Below are 27,592 nucleotides of genomic sequence, written 5' to 3' on the forward strand. Positions count from 1 at the left end.
TCACTGGAACATCCGCGGGCGTTTTAGGAAGACCTGTTGGATGTAGTTGTCCAGGTCTTCGTTGCTGTCTGGCTGTGGCCCCATGGGACCCCTGGGGTAGTAGTCTTCCTCCCTGGTGACTAGAGGCGCTGGGGGAGGAGGGTAATAGAACGCTGGCCGGCGACGAGGCTGAACCCTGGGGGGCGACGACCACGGCCTAGGCATGATGGGGACGGGGCTGAACGTCCGGGAGGAGTGCTGGGGGGGGAGGAGGTAATTGGAGAAGTAGAGGTTGTTGCGTCGGAGCGCCGGAGGCTTCCTGAGCCGGGGTTGGACCCAGGGGCGGAACCTCCTCTTGGGGGCGTAGTCAAAGTCGTAGTCCATGGAGTTCCCCAGCAGGCTGTTGAGCGAGAGCGTGGGCTTGGCGTAGTAGCGAGATTTGGGTTTGGGAGGGGGGAAGTAGACGGGGTAGTAGCCCCGGTAAGCCTTCTGGTAGAAGGGAAAGGAGGGGTAGGCACCCCCCGTGGAGGTCCGAAAGGGCTTCTGGGGTTTGATCCAGATGTCCTGCTGCTTGCTGGGCTTGACGGCCGCCAGCGCTTTGTTGTCTTTGAACCAGGCTTTGAGGGGATTGACGGCCGCAGCAGGAGCCTGCTTGGGCATGGGGTTGCGGGGGTCCAGGGCCTGGGCGGGGCTGGAGGGGAGCAGCAGGGCTCTCTGCTGCCAGGGGAGGGTCTCGGCAACGTCTTTCTTCTTCTTCTTCTCCACGTCGCTGATGATGTCGACCACATCGTCGGCGGGGAGATGGAGCTTGCTGGAGATCTCGATGAGCTTGTCGATGGTCTGGGGGTCGATGTCGTCACCCTCCTCCTCCTCCTCCTCCTCCTCGTCCGAGCGCTTGTCCTCCGCCGCGTTGTTGTTGTTGTTGCCGAGGGAGGACGACTTCCTGTTCTGGCCCTGGTACTTCTTCCTGCCGTCCTGTTTGACCATGTACTGCAGGAGCATGTCCGAGGCGATGTCCGCCAGCTTCTCCTCCTCCACCTTGGCCCTCTGCGCCTCCGCGGCCTGTCTCCTCACCTCCTCTTGCTCCTCTTTGGCCCGGGCCTCCTCCTCCTCCGGGCTCAGAACCTCCTCCTCCTCTCCCTCATCCTCCCCCTCGTCCTCCTCCTCCTCGTCCTCCACCGGGCGGGCCAGGTTGTCGTTGAAGTCGTCCATGAAGTTCCCTCCTCTATAGATGTTGGGCCTTGGGTCGATCGCTTTCTGGGTCTCCTCCTGCCACTTCAGCTTCTTCTTGGACATGGCCAGTGGGTAGCCGCCTTTGTTCTTCAGCTTGTTTTCATTGTCTGTGAGCCTTTGGTCTGTGTCTTTGCTGTAGTAGCCCCTGCTCTCCCTCTGCCCCTGGGCCGCCTCCCTCTCTCTCTTGTTGGCCGTGTTGTAGCTCTGGAGCTCCTCCAACATGGCCTGGAGGTTTTTCACCTCCTCCGGGCTCAGCTGCTCCTCCTCCTCCTCCTCCTCCTCTTGTTGCTGCACCTCCTCCTGGGTGGCGGGTGCCTGCTGCGCCTCCTCCTCCCTGGCTGCCACCTCCTCCTTCTCCAACATCTCCCCATCTTGGGTCCCCCTCCCCCCCACTCCTCCCGGCTTCTTCACCGGCACCGTTTGGCTGGTGGTGCGGCTGGTCGTCTTCTCCGTCAGCCTCTCCTCTTCCTCCTCTGCTTTCTTCCTCTCCTCCTCCTCCTCCCTCTCTCGCTCCTCCCTCCCCCGCACGGCCGCGGCGGCCATCATCAGCTCCAGCTCCTCGCGCCCGTCCCTGTCCCTCTCCCTGTCTCTGTTCGCTCCCTTCGTCACTCTCGCTCCCTCCTCCCCCTTCTCCTCCTCCTCCTCCTCCCCCCTTGCCTCCCCCCTCGTCCCATCCCCCTCCCCCCTCCTCCCCCCTTCTCGCCCCCTGCGGTTTATTCATGGCCTCCAGGAGAACGGCGGCTAACGTCTTGGGGTCCACGTCTTTAAACAGCTCGTCTTCCTCCTCCTCTTCCTCGTCCTTCCCCTCCGCTAGGGGCTGTGTCTGTCGGTAGGAGGCCACCTCCCTCTGTCCCCTTAGCCCAGGAGAGGGTGGTTGGAGAGCATGGCTGTCACTGAGGCCCCCCCTCTCCCCAGTTATGGGACTGGAGGCTGCGAGCTGGAGATGGAGCTGCAGCGAGGCCCCCAGCAGGACCACCAGCAGGGTAAGAGCACTTGAGGCATCGCGGAAGAGGCACATGACCGCAGTCTGGATGAGGAAGGGCGGGCGAAGGTGACGCGTCTGGAGGGAGGGAAGGAGAGAAGACACGTCAGATGGAGAGAAGGAGAAAAGGAGAGAAGGAGAGAAGGAGAGAAGACACGTCAGATGGAGAGAAGGAGAGACGACACGTCAGATGGAGAGAAGGAGAGAAGGAGAGAAGGAGAGAAGGAGAGAAGGAGAGAAGGAGAGAAGGAGAGAAGGAGAGAAGGAGAGAAGACACGTCAGATGGAGAGAAGGAGAGAAGGAGAGAAGGAGAGAAGGAGAGAAGGAGAGAAGGAGAGAAGGAGAGAAGGAGAGAAGACACGTCAGATGGAGAGAAGGAGAGAAGGAGAGAAGGAGAGAAGGAGAGAAGGAGAGAAGGAGAGACGACACGTCAGATGGACGCATCAGCACGTCATACATACTGCTACAGTATGACATTGTTGACAAGAAGTGAAGCAGACCCGAAACCAAGTGTAAAGCACTTGGAACTGAGTAACACTTAACATTAAGTAGTAGTAAGCCCCTTTATTAATGTAATAACATTGCAATTGTTGTTACAGGATCCCAGGTAATTGTGTTGGTATGCCATTGTAGTCCTTATTCATTGTGTGTAGGCTAATAACACATCTCGACGCTTCGCATCTTTTGAATGTTTCTCATCTCAGCTGAGCTGCTTTCACAAAACTGTCTGAAAGGCTGGAGCTGGGGCTGCGGGTGTTAACGCACCCTTTGCATGGGAGCGCGCAGGCAGGCACGCAGCAACAGTGCAGGTGGGAGGATGACGCCTCAGGGCGCATGTGATGTGCTGTACAGATTGACCTGTTCTTATCTATTGTGTTATCAACCATCTACGTACAATTACAAATGCACATTGCAGGGGAGGCTGGTGGAGGCAGGAATCAGGGGACGGGCTCATTGGAAGGCATGGAGGAATGGAGCAAAGAATGGCATCAAACACACATGTGATGACACCATTCATCATGCCATTCTATGCGTTACAATGAGCCTGTCCTCTGATTTCTACCTCCACCAGCCTCCTCTGGTACATTGTAACCAAATGCTAATGGTGTTGGTAGAATAATTAGAGAGTTGATACACAGGCATAGGGGCAATGTATATGTATATGTATATGTATATGTATATATGTATATGTATGTGTATATGTATATGTGTGTATATGTATATGTATATGTGTATGTGTATATGTATATGTATATGTATATGTATATGTATATGTATATATGTATATGTATGTATATGTATATGTGTATGTATATGTATATGTGTATGTATATGTATATGTATATGTATATGTATGTATATGTATATGTGTATATGTATATGTATACATATGTGTATGTATATGTATATGTATATGTATATGTACCTGGTGACCTGCTGTTGCTGCTGCTATATGAGGGTTGTGATTCATTAAGTATATTTATAGTAGTATAGTATATAGTATAGTATATTTATTAGGTTCAGTTATGTTGTTTTAAGTGTGTGGCTTCGCTGCCAGGAACACCATTAGCGCTCATTGAAGTTGAATTCATGAATGCTGATGTGATGTTAGCGAAGGAACGAGGCATTAGCATAGATGACAAACTGGAATAGTTTTTAATATCACTACCTATGGCCTATTCTGTTTGTAACAACTGTTTACACACATCCTGACATAACTTTGTCATGGATTGCTTTTTAATTACTTAAAAATGGTTATATGCCTATTTGTATATGATTGTATATTGTTATTGTATTGTATTTGTATATGATTGTATGCTGTTTTGTCCAGTGATTTGTGAGTTGAATGTTCCTGTGTTGTCTATGCTATGCACAGAGAAGACAGATGTTAAGTTCTCGACATGAATATTGAATAATCTGAATATGAATATGAAGACAATATAATACACAAACACATAAAAATGGAGTGCAGGGTGGTTATAGGAATAGGTTCCCTTAATAGGAAAGGTTATCATAATCGTACAGTAAGCTATAAACCTACATGTTATAAGTCCAATACAATATAGCATACAATGAAAACACAATATATTTCAACCTTCATAGGACCATGTTATAGATTTGAGCACTTCTGCCCAGGTTATGAAAAAACCTCAGTTGAGCATAAAGGGAAGCACTAAAATGGCTGACCAGTAAGAAATGGTTTCTCAACGTCATTTCACTGCCAACATTCAGCACGAGAAAAACAACTGCATTGGAGGAGATGTAACATGCCCCCAGCTGATTCTCTTTAGACAGGACAGTCATGCTTTCATGCTATTCACTCTTAAGCAGGAATTCCCTTGGCTCACATAACTAAGTCTACACAATCACACCTCATTGTGTCCTCATCATTTTTGATATTTAACATAAAAAATATATATAATAAAATAAAATATATAAATATATAATTATGTATTAATTGTCAAAATTGGGTTAATAAGTTTGTTTCCCAGTGGTCTCATAGGATGCATCTTATTCACAGGGTCACTAATAGGTGCCTAATCTATTTGCTTCGGCAATCTTTTGAACGTGCTCATCACAGCTGAGCTGCGTTCACTAGAGGCTGATTGGCTGAAAGGCTGGTGCTGCTGCTGCGTACGGTAATGCGCTCTTTGCATGAGAGCGCTCCGGCACGCAGCAACGGTGCAGGTGGGAGGATGCGCCTCAGGGCTCGTGTGATGCGCTTTACAGAGCTCTGTCAGAACTAAGGAGGTGTCCACAGGTCATATATCTGTGGCCATGGTAACAGCGGATACTTTACATAGGCTACATACATACACAGCACTTGCCTCCTGTGTAATTGCAGAACAACTGCAATTAATTCAGATTTCTTCTTTCTCTCTCTGAGCTTTGCCACAACAAAGTACCATAAATAGTATGAACTCACTTACAAGAAACCCAGTGAACCATTTAACAATGGTCATTATCCTACAATCATAATTGCCTACTGCCAAACATATCCAACATCATGTGACCACTGTACATTCAACAAGCACGGGCATATCTGTTGCTGCTTTAGATGAGATTGAAAAATGGATATAAGAGCTTAGCAGATCATGCAGCATCAAGGTTTGATCTCTCAGCCATCATAACAAACAGATGGATGTGTGTAATCGGAGTGCAGTCTCTCTTTGTCTCTTACTCTCTCTCTCTCTCTCTCTCTCTCTCTCTCTCTCTCTCTCTCTCTCTCTCTCTCTCTCTCTCTCTCTCTCTTTGCTAATGCCAAGGCAATACTCTGGGTGTAGCCTCACCACCAAAGCACATTAGTAATCTGCTTCTAAGAAGACATATCTCTATAATCTTCTCTACAGGGACTGCATAAGGGCTTATTGGAGATCTGAGGAGGGAAATCTCCCATAGCTTCAGAAGATTAAAAGTGTGAGAAACACTGCAACCGCCACAATCTCCGAAATGCATGAAACTTTAGGAATAAAGCCTATTAATATTATGCATCAAGTGTCAAGCGTAAAACACATATTTTACGCATATTAAAAATAGAGTTGCTTGGTCCCATATGTGTACTTTTGTATTTACTTGGATTCCCCGGGGTTATTTTTGGCACTTTGCCTTGGTGATGACAGCACCGATAATGACCGTCCGGGAGGAGGCGTGGTCCTGATGATGGGAATGGTGATTATGATGGGACGATAATAACGATAATGATCTCCGGTAATCATCGTCAACATTATTATGACCTCAGTCATTAGGCAGCCGTGGCAAAGTATTTCTGTTTCCTTCATCTAGTTAACAGCCACACCCTTCCCCTTCTTTAGCCCTTTGTTTGTTTCAAGTAGGCTTTACAGTTTGATTAAAACATTAAAACGAATAATCAAAAAGATTATTTAAAGAAACTCCCGAAAAAACAAACCACTTCATAATACATGTACATATCTTATTCCAGTCGTTTTTTTAAATTACTAGACTGAACCTCTAAAGCCACAATCCATCTCAATCTTTTTTACTTTTAAAAAGAAAAGTGATGAGAACTTCGCACTTACCTGGAGTCGTGATGAGACCAGCGCAGCTTCTCTCCTTCTCACTGCGCAAAGCTTTACTCTAAACTCAACAACGGAATAGTTTGCAACTCAATGTGTCCTCTTATCACAGGTAAAACGTTTTTAAAATGTTATTTATGAATATGAGGTGTCTGTTGTTTGTGTAGTTTCAGGTCGCTTGGGGAGGTTCTCCCTCGGTCGCTTGGTGTTCCAGGGGTGTTTTCAGCACCGCGGACAGCGCCACGTCTTTATAGGCCCGCCCCCCCTCCCCACATCAGTGACGTCAGTGTCTCCCATTGACGTCATCAAGCTCCATTGATAAGATTCTTTCGCTTCGATCGCCACGCTGCAGTGCATCTGTGTTGCTTCAGCTCCAATAAGCTCCGTCTAACTCCATCAACACTTCCGGTTTCGCTTTTCACCCTTTTCGTAGCTTCAAAATAAATGTTTTGTCATTTTGATCTTTAAAATGCCCATATTGATGCAATTACTGTACATGTCATTTGACACATGCCTATTATGTTTATATAAACTGGACTGTACATAACTATTTTTCAAATATTTAAATTCATCTCTGGTACCACTACTCGGCAACACTTCTAGAATATGGATCAGATGAGTTTGAGTCTAAAGTGATGTTGATGGCTCTTTATTCCGACCATACATAGGGCACAACATTTGCTAAGACATCACTTTAGACTCAAACTCACCTGGAATGCATTCTAGAAGTGTTGCAGAGTAGATTAAGTCCATTATTGTGGGACAACTAATTCATCAGGGTAAATGGGATATAAGAACAATTGCAAACCTTTCCGGGTCAATACTATACCAATATCATATATGGTTATGATTGATATACATTTGTTAAGATAATTAGCATATTGTTTGTGGTTTCTTGATCCCTATGTACCATGTTTTCAAATGCTAAATAGAGTTGAACTTGGGCGCTCTTATTTTGAAGGATTGCTCTTTTACATAGATTTACATTGGCCGGAAGTAGGTGGGCGGAGTTCCACTATTGGAGCTCGGGGAACACAGATCTGCAGTGTTCTGCTGATGAATGAACGGAAGCTGAGTGAATGAAATAGTATTTTTTTTGGTGGGGTTGGGGAGAGAGAGAGAGAGAGAGAGAGAGAGAGAGAGAGAGAGAGAGAGAGAGAGAGAGAGAGAGAGAGAGAGAGAGAGAGAGAGAGAGAGAGAGAGAGAGAGAGAGAGAGAGAGAGATGCATGGGGCTATTGATGTGACAGAATCGTACTGTTAATAACATAACATGTTGATGGATGAAAGTATTAATGCTAGAAATGATTGGCAAATCGGTAAATATATGAATTTCATCTCAGGGCGATGAGACAGCATGACAGAATCTATTGCATTCTTTTGTCCAGATATATATATATATATATATATATATATATATACATACTGTATACTGTATATAACTGTATATAGCTGTGATGTGTTGGTCATTTTGCCAGACGAGTGCAGGACAGAGGAATGCGGTCCTCAGCCTTCTGCGTCTGGACCGTGCATCACTCCCCGTCACCCCCCTACAACCCCCAGTTGTTGCATGCAACGTTTTTCGGTCTGCTTTGAGTGGCATATCGAATTATAGCCATTGAACATTAGGCCTATATTTACATTACATTAACATTTTTGGCATTTAGATTCAGATGCCTTATTCCAAAGCGACTTACAATCAATATATTTGATGATGTAAGCAAGTGAATCATCAATCCACCTGTCATAGCAAGAAGAGTAATCTAGCTCAGGCCAGTGGCCATTGGCAGTCTCATGATAGAAGAAAGAATGTTTTTTTTTTTAGACACTGGAGAAACAGTACAAGGGGTTAGTAGAAATCTTAAAAGACACAGAATAGGGGGACGCAGGTGTCTCAGGAGACACGGTGCTGGGGGGTAGTAGATGTCTCAGGAGGAGCAGTTAAGGTGTAACCTGAAGAGGTGGGTCTTGAATGAATGAATGAATGAATGAATGAATGAATGGTCTTTATTGTCATTGCTATAGTACAGGTACCATACAAACGAAATTTGGGACGGGTGGCTCCCCTGGTGCTAGGAAAGAAAAAAAAAAAAAGAAAAAAAAAAAGAAGGGAAAGGAGCTGGTTTACATAAATAAAGGCTATGTACACTATCCACTATACTATACTGTATAGATAAAACACTGTGCTTCAGTCTCTGACAGAAGATGGGGAGTGACTCTGCAGTTCTGACAGCCGTGGGAAGCTCATTCCACCAGCAGGGAGCCAGGGTAGTGAAGAGACGTGACTGTAAAAACAAGACAGCTATCACAATACACACTACCAGTAACCAAAGATTAAACTCCATACAATTCACTTACTCTGGAAAGAGGCTGGAAAGAGGTGAGTCCACTTGCTAAGTCCAACAATTTACGTCTATAGAGTTTCTGGCTACTATACTATATTACTATAGGCTAATGGATTAACTGCAAGAGAAATTTAAATCTTTGTTATTATTTGTTAACATTTTAGGCAACTTGAACACCAGTCATATCGTTCTCTAAACAACACAACAAGACATAGAGATATACCTTTTTACCATCACCTCGTTCCCCACTAATAAACTGTTGGACTCACCAGATTAAGCCACAAGTCCAGTCTGAAGTAAGCCTACATATCCTGGGGCCTGTGAATGTCAAGTCATTACACTACATGTTCTCTGCTGTCGCAGGTCTATCTAGAAAGTAATGGTTATTATAGGGAAATGGTATACCATGTGTGTGTGTGTGTGTGTTTGTGTGTGTGTGTGTGTGTGTGTGTGTGTGTGTGTGTGTGTGTGAGCATGCGCATGTGAAAAAGAGTACATGCGGAATGTTGTCCTAAACTTAAGTAGCCAATTATGTCATCCTGCATCCTTCGTCCCTGAGATTATGGATAGCATCAGGCTCATTAGCGATATGCGAGCTCCCTGAGTTTCTACGTTTAAAAAAACATTAACAAAAGAAGCATTTCCTCAACAAATGTCACAGCGTCATTGTGTATATACGGAGTAGAATCAAATCCAATTCACTGATAATTGAATTGCATTGTGGGCTGTAAATGAAGGGAGCCTTCTTCCTCCTTCTTAATTGAACACGGAAGTGTTTGTGCAAACGAGAAACTGCGTCTCTCTCTCTCTCTCTCTCTCTCTCTCTCTCTCTCTCTCTCTCTCTCTCTCTCTCTCTCTCTCTCTCTCTCTCTCTCTCTCTCTCGTGTGTGTGTGTGTGTGTGTGTGTGTGTGTGTGTGTGTGTGTGTGTGTGTGTGTGTGTGTGTGTGCGTGAGTGTGTGTGTGTGTGTGTGTGTGTGTGTGTGTGAGTGTGTGTGTGTGTGTGTGTGTGTGTGTGTTATCTTAAGGAGAGATAAATGACCGTTGTAATAGGGTGCCAGCAGGGCAGATTTTCTTATAACCATTCAGCGTTATAGACATGCCACTCATCATTATTGTACTGGGTGTTTTTGCAGCATCCTCTCCCTGCAAGGTGACTCACCTTCTCCAATGCTGCTGGATACCAAACCTTCTGATTAGTGGTTTGAAAGTAGGATTACAAGTATTTCGTATTATCACTAACGAATAGGCACAAACGTACACTATGCAAGTTAACTGTGGGCCTATTCAACTTCGACACTCAGGGAGATCATGTCTGTACTAATCCAATGTCTGAAGTTGGTACAACAATAACTACATTAAAGAGATAAAAAATAAATATGATGATGATAATGATTATTATTATTATTATTATTACTATTATCAGTAGTAGTAGTAGTAGTAGTAGTAGTAGTAGTAGTAGTAGTAGTAGTAGTAGTAGTAGTAGTAGTAGTAGTAGTAGTAGTAGTAGTAGTAGTAGTAGTAGTAGTAGTATCTGGATGTATTGCTATATTATCATTATCATTATAATTGTTGTTGTTGTTGTGGTTGTTGTTGTTGTTATCAGATCATCATTATAACCCCATCTTATAGCTGTACGGACACTGCCATAACTTGCACCCACGGTTTCTCTCACCGCATCCGGCTGGTGTGAGAGTCTCTATCGCCCACCCACACCACCACGGCTCTCCTCTCCTCCCACCCACACCACCACGGCTCTCCTCTCCTCCCACCCACACCACCACCACGGCTCTCCTCTCCTCTCAGTATTGATTAGCTGTTCCGGCCGGAGGGAGCGAGCCCTGGGGAGGCGGGGAGACATGCACGAGCCCTGGGGAGGCGGGGAGACATGCACGAGCCCTGGGGAGGCGGGGGGACACATGCACGAGCCCTGGGGAGGGGGGACGACACATGCACGAGCCCTGGGGAGGCGGGGGGACACATGCACGAGCCCTGGGGAGGCGGGGGAACATGCACGAGCTCTGGGGAGGCGGGGGGACACATGCACTCCGCTCGGCTGCGGCGGGGATGTGGGAGCAAAAGAGCAAAAGAGTCTGTCGTGTGAGACCAGGCTGGTCGGCCACAGGCGACAAAAACAATAGGCTACACCACTGCTTCGTCATACCAGCTGGGAGATCTGTCGCATTTCGCATGCGATCAGTTACCTACCCACAGCTCAAAGCACTGAATGCTATAATATATGATCTTGGTAACAAATCGCATATGCCAAGAACTACTATTACAATTATATTTCCAGTATATTTTATCGTGAATAGAAGAATGCTCTAGATGGGCTTGCATGACTCATATTTAGAAGCTTAGAATTCAAATGCCATTGACAGTTACGTGTCAAGTTGTTTATACAGTACTAAAGGTAGGGTATATACTATAGGCCTATGTGTGACATTTGTCGTTATTTGTCTGCTTTCCTTTCATCCGCGGCGTCGTGCAGGCAGAGTTAGCAGACAGCTCGTGCAGGCAGAGTTAGCAGACAGCTCGTGCAGGCAGAGTTAGCAGACAGCTCGTTCTGTCGTTTTGTATTCAGAAGGGGAATTCCTCTCTAGTCGCTGCATCAGCCTGCATGCCCCGGCGCAGCCCCATTCACAAAAAGCACCGCAGGCTGGCGTGGCTGTCGGACCGAGAACATTTATAGCTTAAAGCTGTACATTCCTATTTTTCACTTTCGCTTATCTTCTCTTTGCTTTTTATCACTCCTATTGTGCATCGTCAGTCTGATGTACTGGTCTTTCCCCCTTTCCTTCTTCATTCATACTTTGAGGCTATGACTTTCTTTCTAGCTATTCAGCAGCAGCCAGGCAGCACTTTGGTGTTTTTCTATGTTATTAAGCCTATGGGCCTCTCCTCCAATCATCAGAGCATTTCCCTTCAGATTGCATTGCACTTAGAGCCTAATCATAGCTGCCTTTGTGTGACTGTGTTCATAATTGACGGTGTTGTACTGTGACCCCTGAGGGCAGCAGCCTGGTCGCTGTCCGTGGTGCTGAAAGTCAGAGCGAAGTGGTGCTGAAGAACCAGAATTTGGTGGTCATGATGAGTAACATAATTTCAAATAGGCTACATGCTGCTATATTATATAGCCTAGCCCAGATGATAGAAAGATTGTGGTAGCCAGAGCCAGCAGCCCGCGTGGGCAGTAAATATTGTCGGTGTTCAGCACTTCATTTCACAAGGCCACCATTGATCATCCTGCAGTCAGAGGATAGGTCTATGAGGTCTATGAGTGCACTGCGTTGGTTTGATTTGCTGGGCACTCCAAACGGCTCCTACAATACCAGGGGTCGTTAATTATATGTTTGGTGGTCCACATAAAAAAACGCCTATAATGACACGTGGGCTGGGAAAAGAACCCGACCCTCTCTCTCGTCCATCACTTCCGCCCGTTGCAGCAGAGGTGGTCTTGGCAGGTAAACAGCACCGGGGGCGAAGGTGGAGACGGATCATCTCCGTCTCAGGCTTTGACTCGGAGTTAATGAGGCGGGGATTTCCCGGGGGCGGAATCCGGTGCGCATGCCGTTATATACCGAGGAGGTTCTATCGGTTTAAATGAATCCATTCATAATCGAGACAGACACCAACCCCGTGGGAGGGATGCCCTCAGAGTTTCGCAATGAGACGTGCGCGCGCGCCCAGCCCACGCACACTGTCAGGCAGGATGGTGATCGCGGCTGGGTTCTCCCCCCACACACACACACTCTACTGCTGCCGGTGCAAGAATGCTTTCTCAACAAGCTTTCTTTGTAATATCCTCGCGAGTCGCGAGACCCAGCAAAAATATTTTTTAAAAATAATATATGTTTTACTTCAAGAAACACATCAAAACTCACTTTGATGGTCATGGGGACTAATGTATGCAAAACCAAGTGAATGTATTGCTTTTCTGCTATTGTTATTGTGTATCAATGTGTTTTAACCTCATAGGAGCCAACGGACCCACAGGTGGATCCGAAGTGATATAAAGAGTTTACCTCGATCAATTCTCTTCATCGATATCAATTTTTTTTCACAAATTTGCATGCTATACGATGCCACCATTTTTTCCCCGAGACGGTAAACACGGCCTAAGTCACATCCAGTTTTCTCCAACTGGAGAATGTGTCATGTCCGGTTTCATGTGTCATGTCCCCCCCCCCCCCCCCCCCCAAAAAAGAAAATAAATCTGATACATGAGAAAGGTCAAAGGTCAAAGATGGTGCCAACATATCTCCAAATAGCCTAAACATATAGGTGTCCGCCTAAACATACCTGTACTAAAACAGGTACAAAGTTGCATTTGCTCACATTACTAGCATCGACTTTGGCACAAGTACTAATAAGACCCTGGAGTACTGATTCCTAGATGATTTTGGCTTATTCATCAGGTTTCCAAGGTGATATTCACTGTAAAAGCTGTTGTTTTTTTAGGCGGAGACTGAATTTGAGATGTTTTATAATGTTCTAGCTCAATTTACTCTGACACTGTCGTATATTTCTGTAGTATGTATGATCTATGTATGAATATGTAGTATGTTTTGAACACACACACATACCAGGGCATGCGGGGACATGATGCCCTCTAACGGTGAGGGTTCTATGGCAACCAGATGACCAACAGAGACCTTTGGGGGTTGGGCAGGGACACACATGCACGCTGGCCCCTCCCCTCTGGAGGGGAACGGGGAGAGAGACACAGAGAGCGCTCTCTTCCCACCCGAGGTCCATGGAGAACGCATGTAATGTATGAATCTGCCTGTAACTGATTAAATTGTCTTAAACTAACTGTTCTTTGATTCATAATCAATAAGAATACACGACAGTAATGGCGAGCCAGCCAGGAGATAATATAACTTAATTTACAGTATTTTGCAAATTTTAATCTAACGAAGAAGGTAGATTTTCTGCAGAGATCTCTCTCTAGTCGATTGGTGTGTTTAAAATAAACTGTAAATCTCAGATAAGTTATAGTCAAAAGAATCTGTGTAACGGTAATCTTGTTGGAATAGAAGCAAACTTTTCATAATCTTTGATGGGTGGGTGGTGAGAGCCGGACTTGGAAGCCCGTTTTTTGTAAAATATAGTGTTTGATGGTAAGGTTTGTTTGTACGGTATTGGAATATCGTGTGTGTCTGTGTAAAATTCGGTGAGGTTGTGTTTATGTGTTGGAGTGTGGGTGGACTCGGTAGTCTGTTTTATATTGTAGCAGTGGAGAACATGTGAGGCTCTTTTGTCTGTTTGGAAGGACGCCATTGTGTAAGCGGCCATTTGCAGTGTACTTTCAGCGGAGTTTAGACGCCATTTGCATTTAGACGCCATTTGCAGTGTGTCAGAGAGTCTATTCTTAGACGCCATTTTTCTTTGTCCTTGAGAAAGGACACACACAGAGGCCATCTTTATGAGGGAAACGTGAACGTAGAATATTTGAATGAGATAAATAATAGTTAAACTGGATTGAAAAATAATCTTGATATTGCGGTGTCGTGAAAAGTAATCGTTTATGAAAACAAGTTGTGTTAAAGAGATTGTTTTAAAGCAGGCTACAAACACGCGGGGGTTTCCCCACAGAGAAGGACAAAGACTAGCCCCTCCCTCTCCTCCTTCTTCTCCTGTTGTTCAAACATACAGACACGTTGCGTGTGATTGTTGCATTACATAGATTGTAGTGATTCAAAGATAGAAAGATAGTGAATTGATCATCGGGGTATTTTAAAGTAGTTTAAAGTTTAAGCAATGTTATGTTGTAAAGATTGATCTGGGAGTCCACAGCGGGTTTTTCCCCCAGAAGGACAAAGACTAGCCCCTCCTTCCCCTACTCCATTTTTACACGGAGGCGCTGGCGCATGCGCAATCGATACGCAAGTCGGTTACTTGGCGCCGCCTGCTGGACGAAATACGACAATACATTTTAAAACACTAAATCCTCAGGGAGATACAGCTGAGGTCGATGAAACAGTCCGATACATTAATAAATAGATGGTTATAAATGATTGTAATGTATTACATTAATTTAATTAATTTAATTAATTACAAATTGATTGAATTAATTATTCAGATCATTTTATTTCTCTGTTTTCACAAAACTTTGATCAATTGTTTTGTGACAATCTAATGATATGTTGATAATAGCTAATTGACTTTACAGGTTTACATCAATGAAGTGTCAATGAATAATTCTAACTAATCATTCATTCTTTTCCAAATAACAAGTCGATTTCTTTACAGGTTATAATTAATATTTGTAATTTACATCTTTTATTTTAGTTAGGTCATTTCCACAGTGTTTGATTAAGGAATAGCAGAATAGTACATATTTGATAGTTGAGCAGTAAAAGGGTTTTTGTGGATCAGTGAATACTTAGGTGTGACCAGCTTTTGTGATTTAATAATTGTGTTGACCAGAACTGTAATTAGTATTGAATGAGTAATTAAGTGACACATTCATAAACAATTAGGAAACACATTTAAGTATAAAGTACTTACACAGCTATTAGATTTAAGTTAATACTGCACTGACATACACAAGAGGCAAGTCTGTTATTCTGAAGTTGCAGGGTTTTTGTGGGGATGGTTAATACAGTTATATTGGACTAGCATTTGTTTAGCAAACAAGACAAAATAAGGTGGGTTGTAAGAAGCGTACACCTTATCTAATATAGAATATTGTCAGCATATTGAACAAGTAGAATGGGGTCAAATTCTACGAAGCTGTTAAAAGATATTAGTGAACATCGTGGAATGTTGGCTACGTTATCCCCTATGGCTATAGTGGAAAAAATGAATCCTCTTGTTAGGGAAATTAGCAAAATGTCAACGAAATGGAATAGCCGTTGGGCATACATTGAACAGCCGTGGCCGAAAGAGGGCAGCATTAATTTACAATTAATTGCAACATTGGAAATACTTATCAATGGGCACAAAGCACATCAAAGAGGAAAGATTAGATCAGAGAAACGCAAGTTAGAGTTAGCTATTTTAGATCTATTTAAGGTAGAGGGACAGAAAATAGCTCAGATGGAACCGGAAAAGAAAAAAGAATTGGCCAGGACACTGGAACAGAAACTGAACATTTCATCCCTAGACCTGTGTTCTGCCCCCAGTCCCCCTCCATATGCTAAGGCACTGGAGGATCATTCCCAGAAGAAGAAGAAGGAGCCAAGGGGAAAAGGGGACGACAGGAGTGACGAGGAAGATGACAGCGAAGATGGCAGTGCAGACTCAAGTGATGACGACAATGCAGATGGAGGCTACAACGCGCAGGTCAGGAAGATGATAGCCACAGCCGAAAGGAAGGGTGGGAGAAGACGCCCGGAGAAAGAGGGAGATTGTCACCGAATGTCATCAAATACATTAAAGAACTGTCCAGTGCTGATTCGGGGTAACAAGATGGAATATCATCCGTGGCATCATACAGATTTGTCTGAAGTGATCGAGAAACTCCCAGTTCTTCAAGAGGGAGGACATTCGTGGACGCGAGAGGTCGACGTGATACTGACAGGAACGCAGGCCGCGATGGGAGACCTGAAAAGACTCTTAGCTTTTATTGCAGGATTGGATACAATGCAGGAAATATTGATGAAGGCAGGACTTCATAGATATATCAATACATCAGTTTATGATCCAGAGCTCTTCGCAGCAAACAGAGGCAGGCTGTGGAAAGCAATCAGAGAGACCTACCCTACTCACATTCACCCAGACAATATCATTGTGAAGCCACTGGGGGGGGATGAGAATCCTAGGGGTTATGTTGCCCGTATGCACTCTCAATGGAGAAGTGTGACAGGGAAAGACGCTGAAGATAACCCCTTAGAAAAATCCATAATCAGGGAAAAAATACAAGAAGGGCTTCCTACCCCAGTTAAGGATAAGCTAGCAGAAGTGGTGGGGCTACGACACATGAACAAAGCTGTTTATATAGACCACGTAGCTCATCAAGTTGAGTTATATCGAAAGAACATTCAGATACAGAAGGCACGAGATGAAGAATCCCTCAGAATATTGACTCATTTGCAATTGACTGAAAGCGAGAGGAACATAGAGGGAGTGCAGGCTTTAGCCCCACAGCAACAGCCACCTGGAGTGCAGACTGCTACTTACCAGTCCTACCCACAGGGGCCACAAGGGGGGTATCCATACCCACAAGGGCCACCAGGGGTGCAAGCGGTTCCATACCAGATGTACACACAGCCTGGCCAAGGACCACCACCAGGGGGATGGACAGCAGCAGGGAAGGAGGTGCTAGAACCATGCCAATGCGACCAGAATGGACATCTAGCCTGTGCCTGCTGCAACAGGCCCCAGGGGGGCGCAGGGGGGAGCCAAGGAGGAGGATATTGGCCCCCTACTACACCTGCTCCAGGAGTGATGAACCCTTACGGAGGCCCAGCAGCTGGCCTATAGGGGTGCCCGGAAGATCCGAGTGGGAGGTGCCAGCTGGTGGTGACAAAGAAGCCTGAAGGCGCCACGCACCTCCCTATGTCTAGAGAATATGTGAAGACAATCGGATTTGAGGGAATTAAACAGCTGATTCCTACAACTGAGCTTGTAGACTTAGAGTACAAGGGACAGAGAGCAACTCTGTCAACACTTGTGTCAGAACACACGCCAACAGGGCTGCTAGGGAGAGATGCTCTATGCCAATTGAACTGTACAGTAAAATGCACACCTGACGGCTGTCAGGGGACGATGCCATCCGGTGCTCAGGTTCCATCGACAGCCAGAGTGATTAAGCATAGAACAGACCTACAAGCTTTGCCTTTAAAGGGAGCTGATATAGAATATTGGGTTGATGGGTCTTGTTACGGGGTAGGAGAAACTTTGTGCGCTGGGTATTCCTTAGTTAAAGCACAAAATTCAAAGTTTATTGTAGAACAGGCTGAGGCAGTTCCTCAGCCTTGCTCGGCTCAGTTGGCTGAATTGATTGCCCTCACAGAAGCATGCAACTTGGGAACCGGACGGAGAGTGACAGTGTACACCGACTCTGCCTATGCACATAATGTTTGTCATTTTAATGGAGCTGTATGGAGGGGGCGGGGTTTTAAGAGAACTGATGGTACGCCTATACAGCATCACGCACAGATCATGAAGCTGTTACAAGCCATGATGAAGCCAAAGGAATTAGCTATAGTGAAGTGTGCCACACACAGGTCTGACTCATCACATGTCACACAAGGTAACAGGGCTGCAGAGGATGCAGCCAAAGCCATTACAGGAGCAGACAAGGCAGGTAAAGGTCTTCTGGTCACACATGAAAAGCAATTACAGGGCATGGTCACACTTGAGGATTTATTGATGTTACAGAGTAGAGTAACTACGTTAGACAAGAGCGTTTGGCTAGCAAGGGGGGCAAGTCAGGATGACACAGGTCTATGGAGGAATCATGAGGGGTTGGTTGTAGCACCCTCAGATTTATTAGGCATGTTAATACAGGAAGCTCATGGATTAGCACATGTGGCTAGGGGGGAGGTAAGACGCAAGATTACCAAGAAATATGGGTTTTGGAGTCCATATTTGATGGAACAGATTGACCATGCTTTAGGTCAATGTGGGGTCTGTTGGAGAAACAACATCAGAGTGGGTACACCAGTGGTGTCTGGGCATATCCCTACCCCAATAGGGCCACGGGTGGTGGACAGGGGGGTGGATGTACAGAGTAGGCAGGATGTTGTGCCAACAGGTGCCGAGGTCCCCAGAGAACCTGAGAAGGAGGAGCTACGAGGAGATGCTGTGGTGTTGCCAGAGCCAGTGGCAATGCCAGTGTTACAGCCAGTGACATTACCGGCAGTGCCTGAAACCGAGGGGACAGCGGAAAGCTGTCCAGATGCCAATGAACCAGAAACCAACGAAGCAGAGAGTGCTGACAGTCTGGAGGTCCAGCCTGGGAGTGTCCAAAGCCTGGACACCTGTGCTACTGGGGATGCTGGCGAGTGCCTGCACCATGCTTCAGATGATGCTGAGGGCGACTCCCCAGACCTTGATCAGCGTGGGAGGGGACCAGGCGGCTGCCTTAACCTCAATGACACTGACGGACGACGACCAGTTAGGAAAAGATTAAAGACTATGAATAGGGAATGGACAGCAGATGATAGCATGGCTGGAAACGGTCTTAGGGGCATGGGAAACTTATTTTGCCAAGATAGGAGCACCTATTATAGCAGACATGATTTTTGACTTTCTTAGGAGGCAGGGCCTCATTGACTGTTTTTGGAAAATCAGTCACTCAGTCCACGTTAATGAACTTTTCAGAAGACTAGTCCTCACCTGAGGTGAAGATCTATGCATTAATGCATTCCCTTTGTCCTATGCTTACTGTTGGAAAATTATGTGTTATGATAACTGAATGTCATTATTTGTGTATTGTTTGTTTATTTCTATATCGTATGTGATTGATGTCAGTTGAGAAGTGATGTAGTGGTTATGCAAAGATAGGAAAGAGGTTCTGTTCCTAGCGCAACGAAAATGGAAGCTGCTGACTATGAAAGTGTTATCAATCTGAGACAGCGGTAAAGGCTGTTCTCCAACTGGGTACAAGTGCTAGTAACCTCTGACCCTGACGCTTCAAGGACAAAGAAAACATCGGTCGTTGGAAGTTTCTGTATTGATTTGTGCATGATGAACTGTGTTTAGTTTAATTGTGATTGTTATTTTCAAAATTCTTTTTATTATTGGTTGTTTTCTATTTTTTGTTTATGATATCTTTGGTTCCTAATACTGGTCCTGGGTTGGTCTGTGTTATTGTGCTTCTTGTGTTGTGTGTTGGTGTAGTTTTTCTGTCTGTTGTTGTTTATTTTTAAATTTTTAATTTTATTTAAAAAAAAAAAAAAAAAAAAAAAAAAAAATTTGGGGGATGTTTTGTGGGGTTTTGTGTTTTTGTTTTTGTTTTATGGTAGTTTAGTTTCGGAACACCCTCTGGGTGGTCCGAGGGGGGATGTGTCGTATATTTCTGTAGTATGTATGATCTATGTATGAATATGTAGTATGTTTTGAACACACACACATACCAGGGCATGCGGGGACATGATGCCCTCTAACGGTGAGGGTTCTATGGCAACCAGATGACCAACAGAGACCTTTGGGGGTTGGGCAGGGACACACATGCACGCTGGCCCCTCCCCTCTGGAGGGGAACGGGGAGAGAGACACAGAGAGCGCTCTCTTCCCACCCGAGGTCCATGGAGAACGCATGTAATGTATGAATCTGCCTGTAACTGATTAAATTGTCTTAAACTAACTGTTCTTTGATTCATAATCAATAAGAATACACGACAACACAGTAACATAGATTTTGATTCTGACACTTCTACAGCCACCCCACAGGTGTTAGCTTTCATTTGATAACAAGATCATTATGAAGGCCCTTGTGATTGTGGAGATATTCTATATTCACTGTGGGCATGTCATTTCGAGCAGAAAACCCGAAAAATGAGGTGGATAAGATCTGGTTTTAATGCCATGTTTCAGAAGGTTTATTGACATGTACTGAAAGTGTATGAAGTAATGAAATACTGATTTTTTTAAAAAATGTTTTAATGTAAGGACTCTTATATTAGCCATTGGCTAAAAGAGGTCCTAATAAAAACTCAAACATTACATAAGTGTTTAGAGTTGTAAAAACATGTTACAAAGAAAAAATATGTAAAAACATTTGGACTCATTATTTATGTTATGTGCACTGTAGTGGACATTAAGACACTACATCAGCTGAGCTGCAAGAGCCCATAATCACTTAAATGTAATTAAAAATAATTACACAATCACACAATTACTTCTTTCCATAAAATGTGTTCCAATGTGGGAATCATGAAGATACAATTGGCAAGGTCACTCACAAGTCCTGAATGTTGTCTCAAAGGTACAACAGAACTTATAACACAGTGGCAAGTATGTATGGCCTCAGAGATACAGAAAAACGAATGTTCATTAGAGTGGAGACAAATTAATTGCTGGGTCACAGGTGATTCATTCGGTTGTTAAGTCGTGACGTGTTTCCGGGTCCAAAGTTGGCTGAGGCGCTCTCTTCGAAACGGGAAAGTGCTGTGTCCCTTGTTGTATGAATAGATCCCAGTCTAAAAAATGATTGAACTGTCATTCTACCGCTGTAGTACACTGGTACTCTGGTGCAGGGAATTTCTGGTTTGGACTCGGAAATTGCTAAACGTCACGTTTGACGTCAGACTTAACAACCGAATTGCCCCCTCAACCATGGGAAAACGGAAAGCCCAGCAGAGCCAATCACATCATCATTGTTCAAATCAACTCAAGGACCAACCAGAGTAAGTAGGCTTCAACTGATTGTGCTGCTAATGAGCCGGCTACTGGTGATTAGGCTCATTAACATTAACAGCACTAATAGGTCCTCCATCAAAAATGTTCGGAATGTCACCGCTTTGATGAAAAGGTTCCAAAACGCTTGAAACCTTTTTCATTAACTTTTTCCCAAAACGACTTCTTTGATAATTTTTTTTAAAAAACTCAGTGGTGCCATAAAGAACCCATAAGAAAGTGGGGAAGAGTAAAGAACACAGTGTACGTACAGTCTGAATCAAACTAAACTCAAACTTGACTTTAAGGTCTCTACTTTAAATCTGATAAACAAACAAATGCACGGTGCCTCGAGGGAGCAAAGTCATTTGAAAGCCACTCAGCAGTGGTGGACTCAGGCTGTTTGAAGGGCAGGGGAAAAAAAAAAAAGAGAGAAGTTTTTTTTACCGTGGGGGCGCCCCCCCTGCCCCCCCCCTGAGTCCGCCAGTGCCACTCAAAGTGGTTAACTCACCAGCCTGAGTCATCCTCGTCACCCGCAGCGCCAAACCGGTGATCCACAACAAGGTTTTCAAGGTTTGAAAAAGGAAGTGTGCGTATCTGTGTGTGTGTGTGTGTGTGTGTGTGTGTGTGTGTGTGTGTGTGTGTGTGTGTGCGTGGGGAAGGGGGGATGTTGACTAATTGACTGATGCTGTTAGAATGACTATGCTGTTGTTGCACTCAGCATTGTGTTTACAGTATCTTGACCGCGTATGAAATCTAATGCTAAGACCATAAAAGCATTAGTCTGAACCCCTCTTCACCTTCTCTAACCAGAGGCATACTGTGGTCGGTCATACTGTGGTCATACATTTAGTCTCTTTAAAGGACAATGTGTTCAGAGCTCAGAGGTGTTGCTGGGAGCTCCTTTAGACTAGAAAGCCACTTAGGAGAAACCCAGGAGCACCGAGGAGGAGGAGCATTTACGTTTCAATGACAGAGATGGACCAGAGGTTCAGACAGCTGCAGCTGGTTCACACAGGAGACTGACGGCAACAGGAAGTGTGTGTGTGTGTGTTTGCTTGTTTCTATGTGTGTCTGCTTATGTGTGAGTGTGTGTGTGTGTGTGTACATGTGTACGTGCCTCTGCGTGTGTGTGTGTGTGTGTGTGTGTGTGTGTGTGTGTGTGTGTATGTACAGTATATGTGTCTGGTCCACCTTGGTTGGGAATTCAAGGCTTCTTTCTTACTTAGTAGCAACACAACAGTTATCTGGACAAAGTCCCATAAACCCCCTGAAGGAGCGGGATTCATCTCCACTCGAGCCAATAGAGCTAACTAACTTAGCCATACTAACTTAGCCATACTAACTTAGCCATACTAACTTAGACTAACATCCACTCTCTCTCTACTTCCCTCGCTCTACCCCCCTCTCTCTCTACCTCCATCTCTCTTCCTCCCTCTCTCTACTCCTGTTTCACAACATCTTCACACACTAGCACAGTGTGTCTCCTCGTTGAGATATTTCCAGCTTGATTGACAGCCGTTGCCATGCCGCCAGGAGCATTTAGCAAATTGAAGCAGCAATGCCCTGGTGTTGCCATGTCCCCATCCTCCACCTCTCTCTTTCTTCTCTTTCTCTCTTTCTCTTTCTCTCTTTCTTGCTCTTTCTCCACCCTTCCTGCCACGTGTAATGACATCGTCACCAGGGCACAGAGATGAAGGGCACTCAACGGACGAGCCATCAAGAGACAAATGGACTGACGGCTAGATTGATGGAGAGATGGAGGGATAGAGGGAAAGAGGGAAGGAGGGACAGGCGGACCCCCTCCAAGAGGAATTTGTCCTTAATTGTTGTTTGTTGTTTTGTGGTGCATCATGTCCTAACCCTCTTGAACTGTACTGAGAGAGGGAGGAGAGAGAGGGAGGAGAGAGAGGGAGGAGAGAGAGGGCAGACTGAGGGAGGGAGAGGAGAGAGGAGAGGAAGTGGAGTGAGAAGAAGACTGAGGGAGGGAGGGAGGGAGAGGAGAGAGATGAAGGGAGAGGGAGTAGAGAGAGGTAGATTTGAGGGAGTGAGGAGGAAGAGAGGGGAAGGGAAAGGTGGAGAGAGGTAGACTGGAGGGGTGAAAGGAGAGGAGAAGAGAGAAGCAGAGGGAGGGCATGAGAGAGGAGAGGAGAGAGAGATGAAGGGAGAGGAGAGAGAGAGGTAGATTGAGGGATGAAGGGAGGAGAGGGAGAGGTGAAAGGATAGGTGGAGAGAGAAGCAGAGGAAGGGAAAGAGAGAGGAGTGGAGAGAGAGATGAAGGGAGAGGAGAGAGAGATGAATGGAGAGGAGAGAGAGGTAGATTGAGGGATGAAGGGAGGAGAGGGAGAGGTGAAAGGATAGGTGGAGAGAGAAGCAGAGGAAGGGAAAGAGAGAGGAGGGGAGAGAGAGGTAGACTGAGGGGTGGAGGGGGGAGAGGGAGAGATGAAAGGAGGAGAGAGGTGGAGAGAGAAGCTACGCTACACTCGGTCTCTGGCTTATCATGTTTTTCCCCCCTCTCCCCTGATGAGATTCTTACACTGATCACATCTAAGCGGACAACCATCTGCCCTCTCAATCCCATCCCCTCCCCTCTTCTCCAATCCATTTCCCCTGACACATCCTCCCTTTCTTGACCACCGTAATCAACTCCTCCTTATCAACAGGATCTGTCCGGGCTGCCTTCAAGAATAGCCAGAGTCAAGCTTCTCCTCAAGAAACCCACCCTTGACCTGTCTTCTGACCACAACTACAGACCGGTATCCCTTCTGTCTTTCCCTTCTAAAACCCTTGAACGCAACTGGTTCTAAGTAACTGACTGACTATCTCCGTGAGAACAAACTCCTGGACCCCCACCGATCTGGCTTTAAGGCTGGGCACTCCACTGAGACTGCTCTCCTTGCTGTTACTGAGACGCTCCACTCTGCCCAGGCTGCTCTCCTCTGTTCTCATTCTCCTGGACCTGTCTGTATATAGTATATCTCTCCTTCTCTCTCTATCCCTCTGTCTCTCTATGCCTGTCTGTCTCCCCTCCTCTCTCTATCTCTCTGTCTCTCTATGCCTGTCTGTATATAGTATATCTCTCCCTCTCTCTCTATCTCTCTGTCTCTCTATGCCTGTCTGTATATAGTATATCTCTCCTTCTCTCTCTATTCCTCTGTCTCTCTATGCCTGTCTGTCTTTCTGTCTGTCTGTCTCCCCTCCTCTCTCTCTCTCTCTGTTTCTACCCCATTTTCACGTGTATCGCCCCTCTCCCCCCACCCTCTTCTATTCCTGCATCCTCTGCTCTCTCCATCCATTTACAGTTTTTTCCAATTGCTAATACACATTCTTTTTTTAAACAGGGCTCATTTTCTCAAACACAATTCATAAAACCACACACACCCACCACCACACACCAAGTGCAAAACATCTTATATATCTTGCCAAATGAAGCACTCAATATTCAAAACTACATAAACACTTATCACACACATTCATTCACACATTCATATTACCCCCGCCTAGCTGGGTCTGGCCACAACACCTCATCAACAACAAAGGCAATATCTTTCCAGGCTTGACGTTGAGGGGAGAAGTGCCTTGAGTGTCGTATCCAGCCCTGGATAGCACCCATACCAACATCATCACATGCCTCTTCCATCGCCTGCAGAAGAGCGTAGTGTAGTCCAGTATCCTGGGGGAAAATGCTGTACCCTGTGTAGTGTACTGTAGTCAATCTTGTACTTACAACCACTGGCGGACTCAGGCTGTTTGAAGGGCAGGGGCGAAAAGAAAAAAAGGGCACCTACTGCACAACATGGGACCCCATCAGTGCACATGGTCAAGTTTAGACCATTGGAAGGGCAGCCAATAGGGCACATCCTCTAATTTTGCCACTCAAAAGGGCACTTAAGTGCGACGTTTTTCAACTGTGGAGGCACATGGTCAAGTTTAGACCATTGGAGGGGCACCAATAGGGCACATCCTCTCATTTTCGCCACTCAAAAGGGCACTTAAGACAGACGTTTTTAAACCGTGGGGGCACCAGGAGGGGCGGTCGCCCCCCCTGCCCCCCTCTTGAGTCCGCCAGTGCTCTGTGTAGTAAACTGTAGTCAAACTTGTACTTACAACCACATATTCATGTCTCAGCTTTGATTCCTTCAGAATTTCTCTCAAAAGGCAAAACCCTGTGAAGCTGCTTCTTGTGCTCTTAGTTTCGATGGAGAATATGGGCCAATGTGGCCAGGCTGACTTGCCAGATGTTGCTGAAGATTGAGTTGATTATGATGTGGCTTTGAATCTCTCTGAGTCTAATTGCATTATTTGCCAAAACCAGCTGCTATGTTGGCTTCCATTGTTCTTGTAAAGATGTACTCATCTGTAGTCTTTTTTATAGTGGTTACATCCTGATCCATGAGTCGACAATTAAGCCCCGAGGTGTTTGATCAGATGGCACATGTGTTGCCAATGTCCCACCAAGTCGATGGGTGTAGCATTTTGATTGGCAGTGTTTTGAAATGGCAAACATTTGACTTTGTGTCAGATTCCTGTGTCTTATGTAGAGAAACATGTGCAGTGTGTTGCAAAAAGAAGTGCCATTCAACATGAATTGCAAGTTGGGTGCAAAGCAGAACATTGGTTTAGAGTTTTGGAGACTTGGAGCTGAGGTGTTGCTCTCTGAGTGTCAGTTTCAATAATTGTGCTTTATGTGTCATTTTCGTGAATGAATGAATGAATCGTTTAATGACCACACAACCAAGGTCGGTGGAATTTGTTGTCGGTACAGATGGAAAAGCTCAATACAGCAACAGTGTCAATTACATCAAACGTACACACATCACACATGACTATCACAATGGACAATGTACACACATAACCACAAGACAAAATCATAGTCAATATTGACAACTTATAAAGTGCAGTACATCTGGCAGGGTTAATGCAGTGAGTCAGGTGTTGAGAGTCCTTATAGCAGAGGGGAGGAAAATTTTTTTTGGGAAACGGGAGTGTTTTAGCAATTGAAAAAAACTTCAATGAACAAAAGTTTGTACAGGAGACAACACTGCAGTTTCATTGAGAAACCCCTTACTGGACGTTTATCAGGATTTACAGCGCCGACTTCCTCTGGAGTTTAAGTGCATCTCCCATCTGATCACTACGCTGATGTAGTGTGAATGTAAATGTGGGAGAAACGGGGGAGGAAATTGAAAGTTGACTCAGTAGATGTAGAGGAGGGGAAGAGAAGAGGGAGGGGATGAGAAAGGAGCTCTGTGGAGTGTGACGGAAAGAGAGTGTGTGTGCGTGTGTGTGTGTGTGTGTGTGTGGGGGGGGGGGGGGGGGGGGGGGGATAGGGAGAGCCAGTGTAGTGGAAGTGATGAATGAAAAGTGAAGTGTAATTCAGCAAAGAGATAAATGTAGTCTGTGTGAGAGCACGCCTACACTCTCAGTGGAGAGACATTTGCATAAAATCTCTGTGACCATGTCATGTCACTCTCTCTCTCCCTGTGCATGGATCTGTGTGTTTCTCTCTGTGTGTGGGTGCATGTGTCTATGTATGTGTGTATTATGCATACAGTATGTGTGTGTGTGTGTGTGTGTGTGTGTATGCGTATGTGTGTGTGAACATGGTTCAATTCACTGAGTTGTATTTGAACACTGACGTTGGGGCACACAGTCTACTACCCACGTGTCTCTCCTGTGTCTTCCTTCTTCTAGCATGACGACTGTCGATGGCCCCTGGTCTGACCATAGATTACTTTTTCCTCCTATGACTAGTGGATAGTTGATGCACTTACTTAGTCAAATGTATTGGATTTTAAGTCGCTTTGGAATGAGGTGTCTGCTAAATGCCAACAATGTCAAATGTAAATGTAACAATGCCAGTGTGTGTATGTGTGTGTGTGTGTGTGTGTGTGTGTGTGTGTGTGTGGGTGTGTGTGGGTGTGTGTGTGTGTGTGTATGTGTGTGTGTGTGTGTGTGGGTGGGTGATTCTTCCTTGATGAAATAATTCAAATGAGTGTAATACATATTTCATCACATTTCAGGCGCAGGCTTTAGAATATAACGTGTACAGCAAATGAAGTAGAGGAAAATAAAATGTATGAGACGACTTTCACCACCCTGATCCTTTTCCGGTCACTTGGAAGTTACACATGGTGGCAACCACTGGTCCCGGCCGAGGGAAACCAAACACACCCAAATCAGAACACAACCTGGGGTTAATCACAATCTGTTTTAGCTGCTACGGCCGTATTTAACACAACAGAAAAGGCAGAAAGGTATCATCCAGCTAAACGTAGGTCCCTCCTCCGTCAAGGGTAAAGGGGTAACCCAGGAATTGTCTCTCTGGGCCTCCGTAGGACCGGCTGCCTTCCGTCTCTGTCTCTCTCCCACCAGAGACCCCTCTCTCCCTCTCCCGGCTGTTACTGGGGAGACAGAACACTGAACACAGAACACAGAACACAGAACACAGAACACAGACACGGTTAAATGACATGGAAGTTGCTTTCGCTGGTAACCGGCGGTGCTCACCTGGTCATTCGGCGTCTGCTCGCTTCCCACTCGCTGCCTCTCTCTGGTTTGCTTCCCGGCTCCTTGAGACACATGTGCGCCTGCTTAGATGAATTGGCCCCCAGGGGGCGCTCCCTGCTCCCTGCCGCCACCCACCTGTTTGCCTAACGCGGGGCAGCTGTGCTCCGGGAAAGGCACCTTTCCTGCTATGACACTGGCCCATGGACGTGCGGCTGCTGTCCAT

General features: G+C 45.5%; 1 protein-coding gene across 1 annotated transcript; it reads right to left on the bottom strand.

Annotated features, from left to right (window-relative positions):
• Window positions 1-27,592, bottom strand: vgf (VGF nerve growth factor inducible; the record flags this gene model as incomplete). The annotated part of the gene is given in 4 exon segments (XM_080543120.1): window positions 1-1,891; window positions 1,893-2,272; window positions 27,265-27,279; window positions 27,518-27,592. Coding segments are annotated over 4 exon segments (2,361 nt in total).

Source organism: Nansenia antarctica (assembly GCF_963989245.1).
Source record: "Nansenia antarctica genome assembly, chromosome: 12".
NCBI lineage: Eukaryota > Metazoa > Chordata > Actinopteri > Argentiniformes > Microstomatidae > Nansenia > Nansenia antarctica.